This window comes from Haematobia irritans, chromosome 3, assembly GCF_050003625.1.
Source record: "Haematobia irritans isolate KBUSLIRL chromosome 3, ASM5000362v1, whole genome shotgun sequence".
NCBI lineage: Eukaryota > Metazoa > Arthropoda > Insecta > Diptera > Muscidae > Haematobia > Haematobia irritans.
In genome coordinates, this window is record NC_134399.1 from 214245999 (window position 1) to 214271289 (window position 25291).

Sequence of the window (25291 nt, forward strand, 5' to 3'; positions counted from 1 at the left end):
AATTTTGTCAAAATTTTATTTGTATGGAAAATTTTGTCTAAACTGTATATCTATAGAAAATGTTATCAAAATTTTATTTCCATAAAAAATGATGTCAAAATTTGATTTCTATTGAAAATTTTGTCAAAATTTTATTTTTATGGGAATTTTGTCAAAATTTCATTTCTATAGAATATTTTGTCAACATTTTATTTTTATAGAAAATTTTGTGAAAATTTTATTTTTATTTCTATTTTGCCAAAATGTTAATTCTATAGGAAATTTTGTAAACATTTTAGGCAAATCTCTAGACATAACTTATGTGTTTTTATACATCTATCTTATCTTAGATCAGTCAAAAACCAGCCTGAATAATATTGACTAATTTAAGCATTTTGCTTACTTCCAAATTTTTCAAAAATTTCTTGCAGGACCATCTTAACACTTTTTTTAATTAACCCAAATTTAAGACTCACCTGCTAAAGTTATTCCCATATTTGTGGTATTATCACGTGGCAATGTGATTGTGGCATATGTGGTGCCCCTATCAGGTGCCAGGCCGGAATCTTCCGATTGGGCTGGACTCATGGCACGATCGACTGCATTCCGAGGGATGGATGGATGGTAGAAAATGCAACATAAAAAGAAACACACAGAGAACACAAAGAGAAAACATGAATAAAATGAATATTAAATGAATACAATACAAGGCTAAAACAATACAAGGAGATATACAAGGGGCTTAAATGAAATACTAAAATTAATTATACAAAATTACAAACAATAATGAAATAAAATCAATATGGCTACGTATAACATATATACGATTAAAAATATCTAAACAATATGGAAATTGTACAAAAAGAAATATCACAAATGCAAAGTGAATATGGGTCAACTTGTTTCCTCTAACGGTGGAATGGACTATAAACAATATACACCGCAAAAAATTTATTGTTATAGTGATTAAAAAAAAATAAACTAATATTTATTATTTTTTTTTTTTATTAAATAGACTAATTTTTTTTTTTTTAAATAAAAAAATAAAATTTTTTCTCATTTTAGATATTTCGAAAAACTCAACATTGGATATAGTTCATTTTCCCCCCGATTGTTCATTTTCTTTTTACTCTGTATAATTTTCCAACAAATATTTATATAATTAAAATATTAAAAATCATATTTTTTATGATATCCTTTTTTATGGTCGTGACCAAAATTTCATGCTACCAGTGAACCCATTGTTTTCTGCATTTTAATGGAGTTATTCTAAAATGGTGTTATTGTTAGATTCCCATGACCGAGAATGAAGCCATTTTTTATGGCATAATTTTACAGCATTCACCATTTGATTACCATGAGCCATAAAAATTGTTTGTTTTTTATGTTCATTCCATGTCTGTTTGTTATGCCACGTAAACCACCGCTGCCAACAAAGATTTTTTGTTTGTTTGTTTCTCTTGGAATATTCCCGATTTTATGAGGTGTTAAAAAGGGGATTTTAAACGCCATATAGTTAACGTTATGACGAATGGTAGCCACAACAAAGTCTAATCATTTGGTAAATTATGTTATTCTAATTTTGTTAAATGGTTTATATAAAAAAGGGGGAGGGTGAATTGGATGTTTTAAAGCATAAAATGGGAAAACCCAAAAATATTGCCAAAGATTTATTCAGGATTCTAGGGAATCATCTAACACTACGTTCACACTATGTTCGTAATCTCCTCAAAGTAGATTTCAGCTGAAGGCCTTTATGTTGGTTAAAAACTATTGGAACTCAATTGTTTGCTCCAATCTTAAGGTTAATTAAAAGAAACAGTTCAACAGTTGAATGTTAAAATTTAATATTCAGTGTAAACTAAAAAATGCTCCAATGTTTACTTTTGCTTTTTGTAAACAAAAAACTGATGTAAAATCAGCAAATAAACGAAATCTCTATTGTTGCCAATTAGCCTCTAGTCGTCGTTGAGCTCAAAATACGATTTTATTAATCGGAATACTTTTAATCTCACTGCCACCATAACATGCACCTAGTACCTATTACCACCCTGGCATGGTGGTACAACAAGCCTCAATATAAAGAAATGTGATATTATCCACTTGGTTGTCATTTTCTGGGCTCAGTCGACGGGTTCTACAGAAATTTCAAATCCGCTAACGATTAACAGTTAGGCTCTAAAGGTCGACCTGTTCAAGCAATATAAGTGAATAGATCTTCGATAAAATTATCCTCCACAAATTTGGATCAATCTACCAAAGTTCGATATCGATTAAACACAGCAGCTAAGGAATACGGAGCCACCGTGATGCAATGGTTAACACGAAACGGTCACAAAGAATTGTTGAAGCTAGGTTAGTTTAGGTATAGTGGCAGCCCGATATGTCAGGCACACTTAGACTATTCAGTCCATTGTGATAACACAATGGTGCTTATCACTGAGTGCTGCTCAATCACAACATTTTATTTCTATAGAAATTTTGCCAAAATTTTATTTCTATAGAAAATTTTGTCAAAATTTTATTTCTATAGAAAATTTTGTCAAAATTTTCTTCCTATAGAAATTTTGTGAAAATTTTCTTCCTATAGAAATTTTGCCAAAATTTTATTTCTATAGAAAATTTTGCCTAAATTTTATTTCTATAGAAAATTTTGTCATAATTTTATTTCTATAGAAAATTTTGTCAAAATTTTATGTCTATAGAAAATTTTGTCAAAATTTTATTTCTATAGAAAATTTTGTCAAAATTTTATTTCTATAGAACATTTTGTCAAAATTTTATTTCTATAGAACATTTTGTCAAAATTTTATATATATAGAAAATTTTGCCTAAATTTTATTTCTACAGAAAATTTATCAAAATTTTATTTCTCTGGAAATTTTTTTCCAAAATTTTATTTTGGAAATTTTGTCAAAATTTTATTTCTAAAAAAAAAATCCAAAATTTTATTTCTATAGTAATTGTGCCAAAATTTTATTTCTACAGAAAAATTTTCAAAATTTTATTTCTATAGAAATTTTCCCAAAATTTTATTTCTATAGAAAATTTTTTCAAAATTTTCTTTCTATAGAAATTTTGCCAAAATTTTATTTCTATAGAAAATTTTGCCAAAATTTTATTTCTATAGAAAATGTTGGTAACATTTTATTTATATAGAAAATTTTGCCAAAATTTTATTTCTAAAGCAACTGTGCCAAAATTATATTTCTACAGAAAATTTTGTCAAAATTTTATTTCCATAGAAAATTTTGCTAAAATTTTATTTCTATAGAAAATTTTGTCAAAATTTTATTTCAATAGAAAATTTTGTCAAAAATTTATTTCTATAGAAAATTTCGTCAAAATTTTATATCTATAGAAAATTTTGCCTAAATTTTATTTCTACAGAAAATTTATCAAAATTTTATTTCTATAGAAAATGTTGCCAAAAATTTTATTTATATAGAAAATGTTGTCAAAATTTTATTTATATAGAAAATTTTGCCAAAATTTTATTTCTATAGAAAATGTTGGCAAAATTTTATTTCTATAGAAATTTTGCAAAATTTTATTTCTAAAGCAATGGTGCCAAAATTATATTTCTACAGACAATTTTGTCAAAATAGAAAATTTTGTTAAAATTGTATTTCTATAGAAAATTTTGTCAAAATTTTATTTCTATAGAAAATTTTCTCAAAATTTTATTTCTATAGAAAATTTTCTCAAAATTTTATTTCTATTGAAATTTTGCCAAAATTTTATTTCTAAAGAAAATTTTGTCAAAAATGTTATTTCTAGTGAAACTTTAACAAAATTTTATTTCTATAGAAATTTTGCCAAAATTTTATTTCTAAAAAAAATGGCCAAAATTTTATTTCTATAGAAAAATTTTCCAAAATTTTATTTATATAGAAAATTTTGTCAAAAAATTTATTTCTACCTAAAATGTTGTCAACATTTTATTTCTATAGAAAATTTTGTCAAAATTTTATTTCTATAGAAAAGTTTTGGAGAGGAATATTGCAAAATCTACCAAAACATCAAGAATTCTACCAATCTACCAAACAGTAAAAAATCCACCATTTTTGGTAGAATTCTACCAACTACAAATCAACCAACTAAAATACCTCTAGATATCAATTTTCAAGATTTTCGGGTAAAAATTGCGGCTTCTAAAGCCAAAAAAATCGGACTAAAATGCAAGCGCATGGACACAGTTGTCCGTCATATGCCTGCTGCCTGGCATTTGTCGACTTTTGTTTTTTTTTCACCAATTTGCATGGTAAAATGCATTCTTTTTATTTCCATTAAAAATAATAAAACCAAAAAGTTTTAGCACAATTTTATGTTATTTTTTTCGGTTTGTTTTAACTCTGCACAGTGGATCCAAGAAGACTCGTCACGTTTAATTGTATTCCATATTTTAGATTTCCATTCTTCAAAAAAAATATATAATAAATTGTAAAAAAACATCTGCATAGCGTTTTATTCAAAATTCTCATTAAATTTTTTCAAAATAAATTTCAAAATTTTATTACGTAAACTAATAGCGATTTCGATTGGGAAAAAAGTGCAACATTCTCGAAATTGATAGCAAAATATGAAGGACACTGTGATAGATTTTGGATCCTGTATCTCTCACAATATTAGGAATTAACAATAACTTTGGAATGACGCTATCATTTGGTCGAAAATTCAATGAGGAAAAAAGTAGGGTAACACCAAGGCAACATATTTTTTGCGAATCGAAAAACATAAGTCTTTGTTTACAAATAAACAATTTTATTGTAGTAGAGCACGGAGTATAGAGATATTTTTACACTACACAAATCTTTTACCAACATTTTTTTTATTTCTGGTAAAAATTAATTATTGTCCAATTTTTAGGTTTTCTTAATTTTCGGGCAAAACTTCAATTTTCTTTCAATTTTGGTTTAAGTTTACACAGAACAAGAAGATTTTCCGAAAAAAATATATTTTTTGAAATTGTGATATGATGTTCTAAATTTAACAAACTTAATTTCATAGAATTTGGTACAAGTTTTAAGACATAAGAATTTTTTTCTGGTCGTATCTGAAAAGATACAGTGCGCATTTAAGGGTTAAAGTAACGAGAATCTGCTGAGATTTTAGAATTTTTAACTACCATTCACGAAATTCGTTCCTGTCATAAAATAATAAGTAAAGAAAACAAGTATATACGGCAGTAAGATCGGCCAGACCGAATCTTATGTACCCTCCACCAAGGATTGCGTAGAAACTTCTACGAAAGACTGTCATCCACAATCGAATAACTTGGGCTGTGGTATCTTAAGACTTCTCAACATCGTTTTCTAAATTGTAAGTTAGTCCATACGTGGTAGAGAGCCAGAATTTAAATATGGGGGTCGCTTATATACAATTATGAACTTGATATGGACCAATTCTTGTGTGATTGGGGATCGGTTTATCTGAGCGCTATATATAACTATAGACCGATATGTACCTAGTTAGGCATGGTTGTTAACGGCCATATACTAGCACAATGTACCAAATTTCAACTGACTCGGATGAAATTTGCTCCAAGAGGCTCCAAAACCAAATAGCGGGATCGGTTTATATGGGGGCTATATATGATTATGGACTGATATGGACCACTTTTGCCATGGCTGTTAAATATCATATACTACTACCACGTACCAAATTTCAACTGGATTGGATGAATTTTGTTCCTGCAAGAGGCTCCGGAGGTCAAAACTGGGGATCGCTTTATATGGGGGGTATATATAATTATCGACCGATATGGACCAATTCCTGCATGGTTGTTGGATACCATATACTAACATCACGTACCAAATTTCAACTGAATCGGATGAATTTTGCTCTTCCAAGGGGCTCCGGAGGTCAAATCTGGGGATCGGTTTATATGGGGGCTATATATAATTATGGACCGATTTCGACCAATTTTTGCATGTGTGTTTGAGGCCATATATTAACACCACGTACCACATTTCAACCGAATCGGAAAAATTTTGCTCTTCCAAGGGGCTCCGGAGGTCAAATCTGGTGATCGGTTTATATGGGGGCTATATATAATTGTGGACCGATATGAACTAATTTTTGCATGGTTCTTAGTGTCCATATAGTTACACAAAAACTTCAACTTAATCGGATGAAATTTGCTCCTCCAAGAGGCTCCGGTGGTGAAATCTAGGTATCGGTTTATATGGTGGCTATATATAATTATGGAACGATATGGACCAATTTTTGCTTGATTGTTAGAGACCATATAATAACACCACGTACCAAATTTCAATTGGATCGGATGAATTTTGTTCCTCCAAGAGGCTCCGGAGGTCAAATCTGAGGATCGGTTCATATGGAGGCTATATATAATTATGGACCGATATGGACCAATTTTTGCATGGTTGTTAGAGACCATATACTAACACCATGTACCAAATTTGCTTCTCTTAGAGGGTCCGCAAGCCAAATCTGGGGATCGGTTTATATGGGGGCTATATATAATTATGGACCAATTTTTCCATGGTTATTAGAAACTACATACTAACACCATGTACCAAATTGCAGCCAGATTGGATGAAAAATGCTACACTTAGAGGCTCCGCAAGCCAAATCTGGGAGTCCGTTTATATGGGGGCTTTACTTGTGGCAAGTTTCAAGTCGATAGCTTTTTTCGTTCGGAAGTTAGCGTGATTTCAACAGACGGGCGGACGGACATGCTTAGATCGACCCAGAATATATATACTTTATGGGGTCTTAGAGCAATATTTCGATGTGTTACAAACGGAATGACAAAGTTAATATAGCCCCCATTCTATGGTAGAGGGTATAATAATATACCCCTCATCCTATGGTGGAGGGTACAAAAAGCATTCTTAAAATTTTTCAAAAGTGTAGGAAAAATGTCTTCTTCTTTAGTTAGCATTTGTACTTATTTGTTCATAAAATTTTGGAGACATACTTGGCATAAAGAAAATTTCATTAGATGCGGGAAAATTTCTTAAAAAACTTTAACTGATTAATTTTTCTGTGTACAACTTATTTCCATTCTCTTGGGGTTATCCCACTTATTCTCTCTATTCCATTCTATTATTTATAATATCAGAGGCAGCCAAAGCCATAGTAGCTTCCTAACTCACAATGCATGTCCAATTTTGTGTTGTTTGCATTATCGAGCACATGAAGATCTTGTGAAGATAGCCAAAATACACCACAGGCACCATAACCAAGAGCACTACCAATCTATCCATCCATTCATCTATGGCAAAGAAGTGGAAGGAGACAGAAGCTTTAGTTCTTTAATATCAGGGGTACATGGTTTTGCATATATTATTCACGCACCGCGGGTGGACATTTGCGCGTTGCCACGTTTGTTTCCTTGCTAACCTGGAAGGGGGTTTCCACAATGTACACTTTGACCAAGTAGCACAAGCATTAGCGGAAATTTTAGAGTTATGCTTATTACTGCGAATTGCAGTAAAAGTGTCAGCTGTATGCCAATATCATGCTGTAGCAAATGTTCGTTTGCTACGCAGTATTTAGTGGATAAATATTAGGGGCATTCACTTTGAAAAGGTAACTATATGATGGAAATAACATATACTAATACAACGTACCAAATTTAAAAAAAACAAGTATATACAGCACTAAGTTCGGCCGGGCCGAATCTTAAATACCCACCACCATGAACCAAATATTAGGGTTTCCTTTGAAATTTCAGGAGGGCTTGAGGACTTGAGGACACTTCCCGAAGATACATTTCAAGATTTCACCTACGAGGACTATATCAGATTCTGGATTTATAAGAACCATTTTTGTTTGAGTTTTAGAGGAATCATTAACATCTCTTGTAAGTGTGCAAGAAAATTATAAAATAACGTCTCAATTTGAAATATTAAATCTGTGGAAGTAAAATCTGGACATTTTACATTGAGTTTCAAGCAATTTTCATGATCAGTGCGCCTTCTACACCGTCAAGAAGTGAAGTCGGTCTATATGGAGGCATTATCAAATGGACCGATAAAAACTTAATCCGATACACGTTTTTGTGAGCCTAAAATATCAGAATATTTACAAATGCAGGCAAATCAGATAAAAACTACGGTTTCTAGAAACCCAAGGAGTTAAATCGGGAGATCGTTCTTATGGGGGCTATACTAAAATATGGACCGATACTCACCGTTTTCGGCACACCTCTTTATGACCCGAAAATACCTCTAGATTTCCAATTTCAGGCAAATAGGATAAAAACTTCGGATTCTAGAAGCCCAAGAAGTAAAATCGGGAAATCGGTCTATATGGGGGCTATACCAAAATATGGACCGATACTCACCATTTTCGGCACACCTCTTATGGTCCTAAAATACCTCTAGATATCCAATTTCAGACAAATTGGATAGAAACTACGGTTTCTATAAGCCCAAGACCCAAAATCGGGAGGTCGTTTTATATGGGGGCTATACCAAAACATGGACCGATACTCACAATTTTTGGCACACGTATTTGTGGTCTTACAAGACCTCTAGATTTCCAATTTCAAGTAAATTGAATAAAAACTGCGGTTTTTATAAGCCCAAGAAGTAAAATCGGGAGATCGGTCTATATGGGGGCTATACCAAAACATGGACCGATACTCACCATTTTTGGCACACCTCTTTATGGTCATAAAATACCTCTAGATTTCAAATTTCAGGCAAATTGGATAAAAACTACGATTTATATTAGCCCAAGACCCCAAATCGGGAGGTCGGTTTATATGGGGACTATATAAAAACCTGGACCGATATAGCCCATCTTCGAACTTGACCTGCCTGCAGACAAAAGACGAGTTTGTGCAAAATTTCAGCACGATTGCTTCATTATTGAAGACTGTAGCGTGATTACAACAGACAGACAGACAGACAGACAGACAGACAGACGGACAGACGGACATCGTTATATCGTCTTAGAATTTCTCCCTGATCAAGAATATATATACTTTATATAGTCGGAAATCGATATTTCGATGTGTTACAAACGGAATGACAAACTTATTATACCCCCATCACCATTCTATGGTGGTGGGTATAAAAAACAAGTAAGGGAAGTCTAAAGTCGGGCGGGGCCGACCATATTATACCCTGCACCACTTTGTAGATCTAAATTTTCGATACCATATCACATCCGTCAAATGTGTTGGGGGCTATATATAAAGGTTTGTCCCAAATACATACATTTAAATATCACTCGATCTGGACAGAATTTGATAGACTTCTGCAAAATCTATAGACTCACAATTTAGGTCGGCTAATGCGCTAGGGTGGAACACAATGTTGTAAAAAAATATGGGAAACATTTAAATTTGAAGCAATTTTAAGGAAACGTCGCAAAAGTTTATTTATGATTTATCGCTCGATATATATGTATTAGAAGTTTAGGAAAATTAGAGTCACTTTTACAACTTTTCGACGAAGCAGTGGCGATTTTACGAGGAAAATGTTGGTATTTTTTTGTCGAAATCAGAAAAACATATATATGGGAGCTATATCTAAATCTGAACCGATTTGAACCAAATTTGGCACGCATAGCTACAATGCTAATTCTACTCCCTGTGCAAAATTTCAACTAAATCGGAGTGAAAAATTGGCCTCTGTGGTCATGTGAGTGTAAATCGGGCGAAAGCTATATATGGGAGCTATATCTAAATCAGAACCGATTTAAACCAAATTTGGCATACTTGACTATAGTACTAATTGTTCTTCTTGTGCAAAATTTTAAGCAAATTAAGGTAAAACTCTGGCTTCTGGGGCCATATAAGTCCATATCGGGCGAAATATATATATATATATATATATATATATATATATATATATATATATATATATATATATATATATATATATATATATATATATATATATATATATATATATATATATATATATATATATATATATATATATATATATATATATATATATATATATATATATATATATATATATATATATATATATATATATATATATATATATATATATATATATATATATATATATATATATATATATATATATATATATATATATATATATATATATATATATATATATATATATATATATATATATATATATATATATATATATATATATATATATATATATATATATATATGGGAGCTATATCTAAATCTTAACCGATTTTTTCCAAAATCAATAGGGTTCTATTCTGAGCCAAAACACATACCTGTGCCAAATTTGAAGTCGATTGGACTTAAACTGCCACCTAGACTTTGATTACAAAAATGTGTTCACGGACAGACGGACATGGCTATATCGACTCAGGAGCCCACCCTGAGCATTTTTGCCAAAAACACCATGTGTCTATCTCGTCTCCATCTGGGTGTTGCAAACATATGCACTAACTTATAATACCCTGTTCCACAGTGCGGCGCAGGGTATACAAATTCTATATAGAAAAAAATTTTTAAAAATATTTTTGATAAACATAAAATAGGTCAACAATACGACCTATTTTATGTTTATTCTGATTATTAATCAATAATCGATTGTTTCTATGACCTCAAGCCGAACAAAATTAATAATGGAAAAAAAATTTGACAAAATTTTCTATAGAAATAAAATTTTGACAAAATGTTCTATGTAGAAATAAAATTTTTACAAAATTTTCTATAGAAATAAAATTTTGACAAAATTTTCTATAGAAATAAAATTTTGACAAAATTTTCCATAGAAATAAAATTTTGACAAAACCTTTATATCGAAAAAAAATGTACAAAATTTTCTATAGAAACAAAATTTTGACAAAACTTTCTATAGAAATAAAATTTTGACAAAACTTTTTATAGAAATAAAATTTTGGCAAAATTTCCTATAGAAATAAAATTTTGTTAAAATCGATTTTTTAAACAAGATTAATGATTTGTTACAAAAAGATTCTATAGAAATAAAAGTTTCTATAGGAATACAATTTTTACAGAATATCTATAGAAATAATATTTTGGCAAAATTTTCTATAGAAATAAAATTTTGTTAAAAAAAAATTTAAAAAAAAAATTAAACTTTTTTTAGAAATAAAATTTCGAAAAAAAATTTCTAAATAATTCTATATGGAAATAAAATTTTGACAAAATTTTCTATAGGAATTAAATTTTGACAACATTTTATATAGAAATAAAATCTTGACAAAATTGACTACAGAAATAAAATTTTGAATAAACTTTATAAGAAATAAAATTTTGTTAAAAAAAAAATTTTTAAAAAGATTAAATTTTCTATAGAAATAAAAATATTTATAAAATTTTGACAGAATTTTCTATAGAAATAAAATTGTGACAAAATTTTCTATAGAAATAAAATTTTGTTAAAAAAGATTAAACCGATTTCTCGAAAAATCTCAAAATTTATAAAAATTCCCTTCCAAATCCCTAAGTCCCCAACTCAAAAATTTCGCCCCCATTCACGACAAAATATCCCCTAATTGGGAAAAATCCCCAATATTGGCAACACTGCTCCGGAAATCAAATCTGGGTATCGGTTTATATGGGGGCTATATATAATTATGGACTATCGGTGGACCAATTGTTGCATGGTGTTTAGAGACCATAGACATACAAGATTTCAACCAGACCAGATAACATTTGCTCCTCCAAGAGGCTCCGCAAACCAAATCTGAGGGTCGGATTATATGGGGGCTATACGTTAACGTGGTCCGATATAGCCCATGTGCAATACCCTCCGACCTACATCAATAACAACCACTTGTGCCAAGTTTCAATCGCCGAGTTTACTTGTTTCAGCTGACCTCGTCAGAGTCGTCGTAATGGTCGATGGTCGCTCTCCTGCACCCATACAAAAAAAACTCATGAACGGCGTGCACTTTTGAAAACGATCCGTTCATGAAAGTGAATCAACAGACTTGAGGTGTCAAACGGAGAACAGGAGGTGTCAATCTGACAACGATTAAATGACACCATGCGTTGTCAAAACAACAACATGCGTTCATCATCTGAAAACGTAATTCAAGTCCGCTACCGTGGGTCCAACCGCCATAAGAACGTCTAACGAATATTTTAAGACGTCTCATGGCCAAAGAAAAACGAAACCCATTCATGAAATCGCGAATGTCCGTCGACGAAACCATGAGCATTCCGTTTAGATTTTTCGGGAACGTTTCCGTTTCATTTTGTAACCGTCCGTTCTCGGTTGGGAATGTAATTTTTTCTATTTGTGATCATCAAATTCCTATATTGTTTGGACTTCGTTCTAGGTTTGGGACCCGTTTGCATGAAAATGAAAATAAACCCCAATACATCAAATGAAAATGAACCAAAATGACCCCACATTTTTAATGGGGTCTTTTTTCCAATTCTGGGATTTGACAATGGTTATACCGTTTTGTCCAAAGTTGTCCAGGGTCCAAAGTCAATTAGGGCTCATTTTCGTACAGTCGTTTAAATCAAAAGTAAAAATAACTTTCATTTGGGTTTTGAGGCTCATTTTCCTTGGGCACGGTTTTATACCGCCGGAAAATGTCCTGGGCACGGAAAAATTTCGTCCGCCAACCATCGGAATTCCACCAGGACATTTATTTTACGGATTGGCCCAAACACAGTATTGTTTGTATTCTTAAAACATATTACGTGTCCCCTTAGGCATACACTGATAGAAAAAATTTTAAATTAAATTTTCTTTGGATGTATATATTTTTAATGCGCCAATTGGTTATTTCCATATTTTTTCTTGCAGCAACTCTTTCTTATAATATATGTATTCTTTCTTATAATAGAATATTCTTTTAATATATGTTTGCATTATATTTAAAAAATTCTTATGTCCCAAACATAATATGTTCTAACATATACGTCGCAAAACATGTTATGCTAGTTTATGAACATTATAATTAACATTTTTAAGTGCAACTTAAAAATAATGTGGTAAAAATTTGAGTTCCAAACATATAAGTTTTACACTGAAACATATGAAAAACAGTCTTTTTCATCCGTGCAAAATCTCCGGATCTCAATCCGTTTAGCCTGAGAAAATAAGTTTAGCACTACAAAATACCAAAATGACGATCACCTCAAGACGGAAATGAGCAACTGCAGAGCCACTTCCGTGTAGCGTGTGGTGGCTTTGCCGACCGTTTGTAGGTCATAATTCCATAGGGTATTATTCGTTACCATTTTGTCAGTGATTACCCTTATTTAGCATTTGGTTTTGCTGAAACCCACTGAAGATGTAGCATTTCGTTTGTAAATAAAGAACGGTTTCATTTGTCGGTCATTTTCAGGGGAAATAAATCAATCATTTTCCACGTTGTATTCAGGTTAAAGAAAACCAGCAACTCAGTGACGATCTGTTGAAAGGCCAGATAGCTTGGTTTATTTGCCATAAGATAATGGAATGAAATATAAACAATATTGCCAATACCAATAAGGTTAACTTTTTTTTCAATGCAAAGCAAAAATAAGAAATTGAAATATAAACATAAAATAGATAAAGGATATTAAAAGTACAAATGAGTGATCGACATTTTTTACGGTAAAAACAAAAAAATATATATATAAAAAGACATTTTTACAAACCTTTTATGAGGAGTGATACGTTTTTGTGCCACATTTTGAACATTTTCGATGAAAACACTGGCTGACAAATATTGGGATCAGTGTTGCCATTATTTTTCTTGCTATTGTCCCCAAATTATGATGTTTTCGTCCCCTAAAATCCCCAATTTAACTTAAATTCTTCACAAAAATCCCAAAAACATTTTCGACAAGTTTTCTTTAAAAAAAAAATAAAGTAAGCGTCTCTGCTGTAGAAAATCAGTAATAATTTAAAAATTATTTTTTTTCTAATCCAGCAAGCTGCAATAAGATTAAGATTTCCAACCACAACACCAAGAGACTGGCGATTGTCTTCCAAATGCTGGAGATATGAACATTTTATGAACGAAAATTTACTTCTCAATATTCAAGTAGTAAAATTGGGTGGTAGACACGTTGCCAAATTTGGTAGAATTCTACCAGTTATGGTAGAGTTTTTTATGGTTTGGTAGAATTTTTGACGTTTTGGTAGATTTTGCATAAGTTTTCTATAGAAATAAAATTTTGTGACGAAATTTTCTATATAGCAATAACATTTTGAGAAAATTTTCTATATAGCAATAAAATTTTGAGTAAATTTTCTATATAGAAATAAATGTTTGACAAAACTTTTTATAAAAAAAAATTTGAAAAAAATTTTCTATAGAAATAAAATTTTGACAAAATTTTCTATAGAAATAAAATTTTGATAGAAATAAAAATATGGCAAAATTTTATATAGAAATAAAATTTAAAAAAAATTTTCTATAGAAGTAAAATTTTGACAAAATTTTCTATAGAAATAAAATTTTGATAGAAATAAAAATATGGCAAAATTTTTTTTAGAAATAAAATTTAAAAAACAAAAATTCTATAAAATTAAAATTTAGACAAAATTTTCTATAGAAATAAAATTTTGACAAAATTTTATATGAAAATAAAATTCTGAGAAATTTTTTTATAGAAATAAAAAAATTTCTATAGAAATAAAATGTTGACCAAATTTTCTATAGAAATAAAATTTTGACAAAATTTTTTATAGAAATAAAATTTTGAAAAAAAAAATTCTCTAGAATTAAAATTTTGACAAAATTTTCTATAGAAATAAAATTTTGATAGAAATAAAATTTTAAAAACATTTTCTATAGAATTAAAATTTAGACAAAATTTTCTATAGAAATAAAATTTTGACAAAATTTTCTATGGAAATAAAATTTTGAGAAATGTTTTTTATAGAAATAAAATTTTAACAAAAATTTTGACAAAATTTTCTATAGAAATAAAATTTTAACAAAATTTTCTATAACAATGACATTTTGATAAAATTTTCTATAGAAATAAAATTTTGACAAAATTGTCTATAGAAATATATGTCTGACAAATCTTCTATAGAAACAAATTTTTACAAAACTTTCTATAAAAATAAAATGTTGACAAAATTTTCTATAGAAATAAAATTTTGGCAAAATTTTCTATAGAAATAAAATTTTGACAAAATTTTCTATAGAAATAAAATTTTAACAAAATTTTCTATAAAATAACATTTTGACAAAATTTTCTATAGAAATAAAATGTTGACAAAATTTTCGATAATACTAAAATGTTGACAAAATTTTCTATAGAAATAACATTTTGACAAAATTTTCTATACAAATAAAATTTTGACAAAATGTTCTATGAAATAAAATTTTGACATTTTCTATAGAAAAAAATTTTAACAAAATTTTCTATAGCAAAAAACTTGACAAAATTTTATATAAAAAAAACAATTTGATAAACTTTTCTATATAAATAAGATTTTGATAACATATTCTATTGAAATAAAATTTGGACAAAATTTTTTATAGAAATACAATTTTGACAAAATTTTCTATAGAAATAAAATTTTTATAAAATTTTCTATAGTAATAAAATTTTGAGAAAATTTTCTGTAGAAATAAAATTTTGACAAAATTTTGTATAGAAATCAAATTTTAACAAAATTTTGTAAAATGTTGACAAAATTTTCTATAGAAATAAAATTTTAATAAAATTTTCTATAGTAATAAAATTTTGAGAAAATTTTCTGTAGAAATAAAATTTTGACAAAATTTTCTATAGAAATAACATTTTAAGAAAATTTTCTATAGAAATCAAATTTTAACAAAATTTTCTATAGTAATAAAATCTTGACAAAATTTTTAATAAAAAAAATTGATAAAATTTTCTATAGAAATAAAATTTTAACAAAATTTTCTATAGTAATAAAATCTTGACAAAATTTTTTATAAAAAAAATTGATAAAATTTTCTATAGAAATCAAATTTTAACAAAAATTTCTATAGTAATAACATCAAAATTTTTTATAAAAATAAAATGTTGACAAAATTCTCTATAGAAGTAAAATTTTGACAAAATTTTCAATAGAAATAAAATTTTGACAAAAAATTTCTATAGAAATAAAATTTTGAGAAAATTTTCTATAGAAATCAAATTTTAATAAAATTTTCTATAGTAATAAAATCTTGGCAAAATTTTTTATAAAAAAAATTGATAAAATTTTCTATAGAAATAAAATTTTGATAAAATTTTCTATAGAAATAAATGTTTGTCAAAATTTTCTATAGAAATAAAATTTTGACAAAATTTTCTATAGAAACAAAATTTTGACAAACTTTTCTATAGAAATAAAAAGATTAAACTGGTTTCTCGAAAAAATCCCCCCAACAATACCCAAATTCATGGAAAGTCCCCACCAAGTCTCGAACTCAGGAATTTCGTCCCCATTCACGAAACAAAATATGCTCCATTTTTGGGGGAAAATCCCCAATACTGGCACACTGATTGGGAATGCAACATAGTTAGGACGTGAAAATATGTCGGGGAAAAGTCTTTCACTACTGAATTAAAAATAAAATAATTTGGAAACCTTTTCCAATGTATGCTTATTTACGTATTTCATATTTCTCTCATTTTTTTAACAATTAAAAACAATATCTGTTTTATTTAATATTTAGTGCTTAGAAATATAAATTTATTGTTAATACTAGCCTGCTTAATATCAAACAAACATACAATTTAAGCAAATATAATTTCAAAAAGGAAAAAAAATGCATACCCTTCACTTTCAATAGACGATGTTTTCAAATTGATATGACGGTTTTATTTAAAGATTGTGGTATTATAGAAATAAAATTACAAAGAAGACAACAAATGGTTTGATTTATAAATGAACAACATTAGGTCTGTTTTATATCCACTTATAAAAATCAAATTTACAAAAATGACCTTCGAATTTTGTGAAACATTTCAATAAAATTTGCCGGCCAAATATATAACCTCCGCCCCCGTTTCCTGACCGGCCGGTTGGACCATCCCAAAATACTTTGTATAGAAAATAATATTGAAAATAGAAAATAAAAAAATAATGAACGGCAACTGCCACGGCATTTCAAATATGTCAGATCTGGATTTTGTAAATTGAAAATATTTTAATTTGTTTCAAAATAAATCATTTTGGAAAATAGAATGGCGCGGTTTTTTGTTGGTTGCAATAAATTTCCAAATTTGTATAATCGTAAATATTGCCATAAGTCGATTTTATTGATGACGCCGTTGTTAAGACCGTAGGAGGAAACAAGGGGCTGACAATAAATTTTATGCGAATCCATGCTGCTAGGAAAAATTCCATTGATAAATTAAATTTAATTGAAAGTGAATGTTTAATATAGTTATGAAATGTTATTATGTTCTTTTTTTCTGTCTATGAAGTCTATTAAAGTATGATTTTTATATGCTTTTTATTTTTTATTATTATTTTGTACCTACATCCAAATATCTATGGTATGAAGGTATTTGCAAGAATGATATTAAATAAAATGTTTGCTCCCACCATATTGCATGTTTTTGAAACATTTGACGCAAACCGAAAAAGCAACAAACAAATTGTAAGTGGATAGATAGTTGAGGTATATTTCATGTTGGGATGAGCCAACTTCACTAAGGAGGGTGGTTAAGTAAGTTGAGACAATAAAATGTTATATTTATTACATAGTTCTACACAGAAAAGTTTTCTGATTGAAATTTCTATAGAAAATTTTATCAAAATTTCATTTCTGTTGAAAATTTTGCTAAAATTTTATTTCTATTGAAAATTTTGTCAACATTTTATTTTTATAGAATTTTTTGTCAAAATTTATTTCTTTTGAAAATTTTGTCAAAATTTATTTCTTTTGAAAATTTTGTCAAAATTTATTTCTTTTGAAAATTTTGTCAAAATTGTATTTCTATAGAAAATTTTTTCAAAACTTTATTTCTACAGAAAATTTTGTCAAAATTTTATATCTATAGAAAATTTAGTCAAAATTTTATTTCTATAGAAAATTTTGTCAAAATTTTATTTCTATAGAAAATGTTCTCTAAATTTAATTTATATAAAAAATTTTGTCAAAATTTTATTTCCATAGAAAATTATGTCATGTCAAAATTATGTTATTTCTATAGAAAATTTTGTATAAATTTTATTTCTATTGAAAATTTTATCTCTATAGGAAATTTTGTCAAAATATTATTTCTATCAAAAATTTTGTCTAATTTTTATTTCTATGGAAATTTTTGTCAAAATTTGGTAAAAAATTTTATTTCTATAGAAAACTTTGTCAAAATTTTATTTCTATTGAAAATTTTATCTATTTAGAAAATCTTGTCAAAATTTTATTTCTATGGAAATTTTCGTCAAAATTTATTTCTTTTGAAAAGTTTGTCAAAATTGTATTTCGATAGAAACTTTTGTCAAAATTGTATTTCTATAGAAAATTTATTTCTATAGAAAATTTTGTCAAAATTTTATTGCTATGGAAATATTTGTCACAATTGTATTTCCAAAGAAAAGTTTGTCAAAATTTTATTTCTATAGAAAATTTGGTCAAAATTTTATTTCTGTGAAAATATTTGTCAAAATTTTCTTTCTATAGAAAATTTTGTCAAAATTTTATTGCTATGGAAATATTTGTCACAATTGTATTTCCATAGAAAATTTTGTCAAATTTTTTTTTGTATAGAAAATTTTGTTAAAATTTTATTTCTATGGAAAATTTTGTCAAAATTTTATTTCTGTAGAAAATTGTCCCCAAATTTAATTTATATAGAAAATTTTGTCAAAATTTTATTTATATGTAAATTTTTTTTTTTTAATTTTATTTACATAGAACATTTTGTAAAAATTGTATGTCTATAGACAATTTTGTCAAAATTTTATTTCTATGGAAAATTTGGTCAAAATTCTATGGAAATTTTTGTCAAAATTGTATTTATATAGAAATTTTTGTCAAAATTAATTTCTGTATAAAATTCGTAAAAAAAATTATTTCTATAGAAAACTTTGTCAAAATTGTATTTCTATTAAAAAAATTAGCTCTATAGAAAATTTTGTCAAAATTTTATTTCTATGAAAATTTTTGTCAAAATTTATTTCTTTGAAAATGTTGTCAAAATTTATTTCTTTTGAAAATTTTGTCAAAATTGTATTTCTATAGAAAATTTTGTCAAAACTTTATGAACATTTTTGTCAACATTTTATTTCTATAGAAAATTTTGTCAAAATTTCATTTCTAAACAAAATTTTCTCCAAATTTTATTTCTATAGAAAATTTTCTCCAAATTTAATTTATGTGGACAATTTTGTCAAAATTTTATTTCTATGGAAAGTTTTTTTCAAAATTTTATTTCCATAGACAAATTTGTCAAAATTGAATTTCTATAGAAAATTTTGTCTAAATTTTATTTCTGTAGAAAATTGTCTCCAAATTTAATTTATATAGAAAATTTTGTCAAAATTTTATTTATATGTCAATTTTTTTTCAAAATTTTATTTACATAGAACATTTTGTCAAAATTCTATGGAAATGTTTGTAAAAATTGTATTTCTATGGAAATTTTTGTCAAAATTAATTTCTGTATAATAACTTTATTTCTATAGATAACTTTTTCAAAATGTTATTTCTATTGAACATTTTATCTCTTTAGAGAATCTTGTCAAAATTTTATTTCTATGGAAATTTTCGTCAAAATTTATTTCTTTTGAAAAGTTTGTTAAACTTGTATTTCGATTGAAAATTTTGTCAAAATTGTATTTCTATAGAAAATTTTGTCAAAACTTTATGAACATTTTTGTCAACATTTTATTTCTATAGAAAATTTTGTCAAAATTTCATTTCTAAACAAAATTTTCTCCAAATTTTATTTCTATAGAAAATTTTCTCCAAATTTAATTTATGTGGACAATTTTGTCAAAATTTTATTTCTATGGAAAGTTTTTTCAAAATTTTATTTCCATACACAAATTTGTCAAAATTGTATTTCTATAGAAAATTTTGTCTACATTTTATTTCTATGAAAAATTTTGTCAAAATTTTCTTTGTATAGAAAATTTTGTCAAAATTTTATTTCTGTGGAAATATTTGTCAAAATTTTCCTTCTATAGAAAATTTTGGCAAAATTTTATTGCTATGGAAATATTTGTCACAATTGTATTTCCATAGAAAATTTTGTCAAAATTTTATTTCTGTAGAAAATTTTGTTAAAATTTTATTTCTGTAGAAAATTGTTAGGTTAGGTTACACTGAAAACAAAGCATACTCGGTTCCAAAGATTTTGTCTTTACTTTAAAAAATTTGGTATTGATTCCGAGCCAAAGAAGCGGAGAATACAAGTAAGGATACTTTTAAGACACAATTCTCTTTTAAATTTAGGTTTTGTGTACTTGCTTCTAAGAAGCAAATTTTAATTTTTCGCTTTCTCAGCTTTTTTTCTTCATATGCTATCAAAGTCCTTTAAAAACGAGTTAACGGCAACTTTATTTTCCAAATTAGGACTCGACTTCCAGTAGAAATTATGCTATGTTTGAAGTAAAAAACTTCTTTAAAATAAAGTTTTGAAAAACATGTCCTATATTTGAACGATTTTTTGCTTTGTAGTCAAGATGCAAAAAGACAACAAATTTAAAGACAATTTCATTAAATTTAAAGAATTTTTCTGAATTATTAAAGTCAAGTTGACCTTAACCTATAAATTTTTTCTTTCATGTTAAGATGCCCATTTTTAAGTCAAATCACTTAATTATAAAGACAATACGACTTCATTGAAAAGTTTATCGACTTTTGGACAAGGAAAATAACTTTATTTTAGAGAAATGCGTCTTCTATGCTAAGCAAAATTTGTATTCGTATTTTAAAGACATGAAATCTTTGACCTCACGACAATATTTTTTTCAGTGTAGGTTATGTGGCAGCCCGATGTATCAGGCTCACTTAGACTATTCAGTCCATTATGATACCACAGTGGTGAACTTCTCTCTTATCACTGAGGGAGCCACCGTGGTGCAATGGTTAGCATGCCCGCCTTGCATACACAAGGTCGTGGGTTCGATTCCTGCTTCGACCGAACACCAAAAAGTGTTTCAGCGGTGGATTATCCCACCTCAGTAATGCTGGTGACATTTCTGAGGGTTTCAAAACTTCTCTAAGTGGTTTCACTGCAATGTGGAACGCCGTTCGGACTCGGCTACAAAAAGGAGGTCCCTTGTCATTGAGCTTAACATGGAATCGGGCAGCACTCTGTGATAAGAGAGAAGTTCACCAATGTGGTATCACAATGGACTGAATAGTCTAAGTGAGCCTGATACATCGGGCTGCCACCTAACCAAACCTAACCTAACCTAGCCTAACCTAACCTAACATATCACTGAGTGCTGCCCGATTCCATGTTAAGCTCAATGACAAAATTTAATTTATATAGAAAATAATGTCAAAATTTTATTTCTATGGAAATTTTTGTCAAAATTTTATTTCTATGGAAAATGTTGTCAAAATTTTATTTCTATGGAAATTTTTGTCAAAATTGTATTTCTATAGAAAATTTCGTCAAAACTTTATTTCTGTAGAAAATTTTGTCAAAACTTTATTTCTATGAAAATTTTTATCAAAATTTACAAAATTTACCAACTTATTAAACGGCCATTTTAGTATTAGCCTGCTTTGTTAATTGAGTTCATGTACTATTTGGCAACACTACGCATCACCATAATAAAATATTAAAATAAACAGAGTTTAGTTGCTCTCTCGTTCTTCGCTCGTTCTCTTTTTAAGAACTACTAGGCAATGATATACTTCTGCAATGAAACAAATAGACTTAGTGTTTACAAATCTTTTTATTTTTTGGGTGTAGACACCCAAATAAACAGGCGAAACCACGAAACACATATAAGACAAAATTATCAAAAGGAAGGGCGAAGGTTGACCAAATTTTTGAATAAGATACAAACTCTAATGACTATTTTCTGTGTCTTTGAATGTTAGCTTTTTGGAAGTCATTAAAATGTATTTTACCATAAGTAGTAGTAAGCGAAATTATATTTTTCCAATAATTACCATCATGAGAAGAGAAGATAGAAAGAAAAACAAAAACCCTCACCACACAGTAGAGGAAATCTGAAATCATATGGACAAGAAGACATACAAAGTAATGCCAATAGTGTATTGGAATAATGTTCTCATATAGTTCTTCTCCTTGGTTTGGGAGCCACTCATCAGCTGCTTAGTATTTTCGCCCATTTTTTGCTGTGGTGTTCCGCTTCATTAAAGCATCCGCTCGTAGTGGCGTTCGTTTTTCGAATTTCAAATGTGAACGTTCAATGTTTACGAGTTTGTTTTGAGGAGAATGATTCTCTTCTTTCATTGAACTTTAAGTTGATATTTTGTGAGACGCAAATGAAAACTTCATTAAAAGAGGCTATGGTCGGTAGTGGTTTGCCAATAAACCCAAATCCAGAGATATAATAAGAATAGGGTGCGTTTTTATTTTCGGGGGAAATTGTAGTAATTAACGCACATGTTTCTGAAATTAAAAAACGACACACTATAAACAAATAATAAAGACAGAAAAAATTTTTTTTACTTCAATCACGAAATTAATTAGTTTCTAATTTATAATTCTTCAATCAAAGGAATATGCTATACTCAAAGAACACTCAACCAAACAAGGAGTAATTTTGTTGTTGTTTAATTTTAAAAAAATATAATTAAACTGTATAACAAACGCTGTTATCACAAAACTAATAAATATTTTTCGATAAATTCATGAAAATTTATTAAACCTAATTAATATTTTACACTTGTCAAGAAAATTTCGTATTATTTAGGCCAAATAAGTCTTCAACAGCTGTTGAAGACTAGTGGGTTACACTTTTGGTCTTGCGATGGTAACACCCTGTCAATCGCACATTTGCACTGAATTTTCCAAATCGAACAGCAATTTTTTATTTATGGGGGTAAGATGTAAAATACGCAGCACATTTTTTACCATTCGAAATCACTATAAGACCACAATTTCGATGTGTTACAAACGGAATGACAAAGTTAGTACACTCACATTTATGGTGAATAGTATAATAATTCAATTTTAAATAAGAAATTAATAAATTAAATTTGTAATTGAAAAATTTCAATAAATTCATTTAAAATTGTAATGGATACATTTTGGCGACATTTTTTATATCCTGTGTCACACAGTGGAACATCGGGTTATGTTTACAATGCCCAGAAGGTGACGAGATAGATACATGGTACCTTTGGCAATAATGCTCAGGGTTCCTGAGCAATTTTTTTTACTGTTTGGTAGATTGGTAGAATACTTGATGTTCCTACTAAAAGGTACCTTGGCAAATTTTCTATACAAATAATTTTTTTGCAAAATTCTCTATAGAAATAAAATTTTGACAAAATTTTCTATAGAAATGAAATTTTTGCAAAATTTTCTATAGCAGTAAAATGTTGACAATATTTTCTATGGAATAAAATGTTGACAAAATTTTCTATAGAAATCAAATTGTGACAAAATTTTGAGAAACTTTCTATGGAACTTAAATTGTGACAAAATTTTCTATAGAAATTAAATTTTGAGACAATTTTCTATAGAAATTAAATTTAGAGAAAATTTTCTATAGAAATGAAATTTTGAGAACATTTGCTATAAAAATAAAATTTTCAGAAAATTTTCTATAAAAATAAAATTGTCAGAAAATTTTCTATATAATAAAATTTTCAGAAAACTTTCTATAGAAATAAAATTTTCCGTAGAAAAAACATTTTGAGAAAATTTTCTGTAGAAATAAAATTTTGAGAAAATTTTCTATAGAAATATAATTTTGAGAAAACTTTCTATAAAAATAAAATTTTGCGAAAATTTTCTGTAGAAATAAAATTTTGAGAAAATTTTCTATAGAAATATAATTTGGAGAAAATTTTCTATAGAAATATAATTTTGAGAAAATTTTCCATAGAAATTAGAATTTTGACAGAATATCTAAAGGCATAAAATTTTGCGAAAGTTTTCATTAAATTTTCAGAAAATTTTCCATAGAAATAAAATTTTGAAAATTTTTCTATAGAAATACCATTTTGACAAAATTTTCTATAGAAATAAAATTTTCACAAAATATTCTATAGAAATAAAATGTTGACAAAATTTTCTATAGAAATAAAATTTTGAGAAAATTTTCTATAAAAATAAAATTTTGAGAAAATTTTCTATAGGAATAAAATTTTGAAAAAAATTTCTATAAAAATAAAACTTTGACAACATTTTCTATAGAAATAAGATAGAAATAACATTTTGACAAACTTGTCGATGGAAATAACATTTTGAGAAAAATTTTTAAAATTTTGAGAAAACTTTCTAAAGAAATAAAATTTTGACAAAATTTTGTATAAAAATAAAATGTGGAGAAAATCTTCTATAGAAATAAAATTTTGAGAACATTTGCTATAAAAATAAAATTTTCAGAAAATTTTCTATAAAAATAAAATTTTCAGAAAATTTTCTATAAAAATAAAATTTTCAGAAATAAAATAAAATTTTCTGTAGAAAAAACATTTTGAGAAAATTTTCTGTAGAAATAAAATTTTGAGAAAATTTTCTATACAAATAAAATTTTGAAAAAATTTGCTATAGAAACAAAATTTTGAGAATTTTTCTATAGAAATAAAATTTTGAGAAAATTTTCTATGGAAATAAAATGTTGAGAAAATTTGCTACAGGAATAAAATTTTGAAAGAACTTTCTATGGAAATAAAATGTTGAGAAAATTTTCCAAAGAAATAAAATTTTGACAAAATTTTGTATAAAAAAAAATGTAAAAATTTTGAGAAATTTTGCCATTAAAATAAAATTTTGTGAAAATTTTCTATAGAAATAACATTTTGAGAAAACTTTCTATAGAAATAAAATTTCGAGAAAATTTTCTATAGAAATAAAATTTTGAGAAAATTTTCTATAAAAATAAAATTTTGAGAAAATGTCCTATAAAATGAAATTTTAGATAAATTGAAATTTTAGAAATAAAATTTTGAGAAAATTTTCTATAAAATGAAATTTTGAAAAAAATTTCTATAAAAAAAAATTGAGAAGAATTTCAATAGCAATAAAATTTTGATAATTTTTTCTATAGAAATTTTAATTTTCATGCTAGATCATTCTATCAAAGTAAGCATTACATTGTAAAGCACGTAATTGTCGCGAAAACCATGTATTTTGTTTTTGTGAAAAGAATTTTTTAGCCGAGCAAAATGTTTGCTGGTAATAAGCATTTAAATGGTTCTTAAATGCCACAAACATGCTCTATCATTTAAATGATAGAATTTGAGACAATTACATGGTCAAGGAAATCATGTAGCTGACCAATCAATTTTTTTACTTTTTTGCAGGGAA

General features: G+C 27.3%; 1 protein-coding gene across 2 annotated transcripts in view; it reads right to left on the reverse strand.

Moving 5' to 3' along the window:
- Window positions 1-25291, reverse strand: part of Grip (Glutamate receptor interacting protein) — a 186548-nt gene that overhangs the window by 72021 nt on the left and 89236 nt on the right. Inside the window, exon 2 of one of the 2 annotated variants that reach the window (XM_075302745.1) lies at window positions 456-578. The exons of the other annotated variant lie outside the window; for it this stretch is intronic. Coding sequence (XP_075158860.1) covers window positions 456-578 — 123 coding nt within the window. The remainder of the gene's footprint in view (window positions 1-455; window positions 579-25291) is intronic. 2 annotated transcript variants of the gene reach the window in all.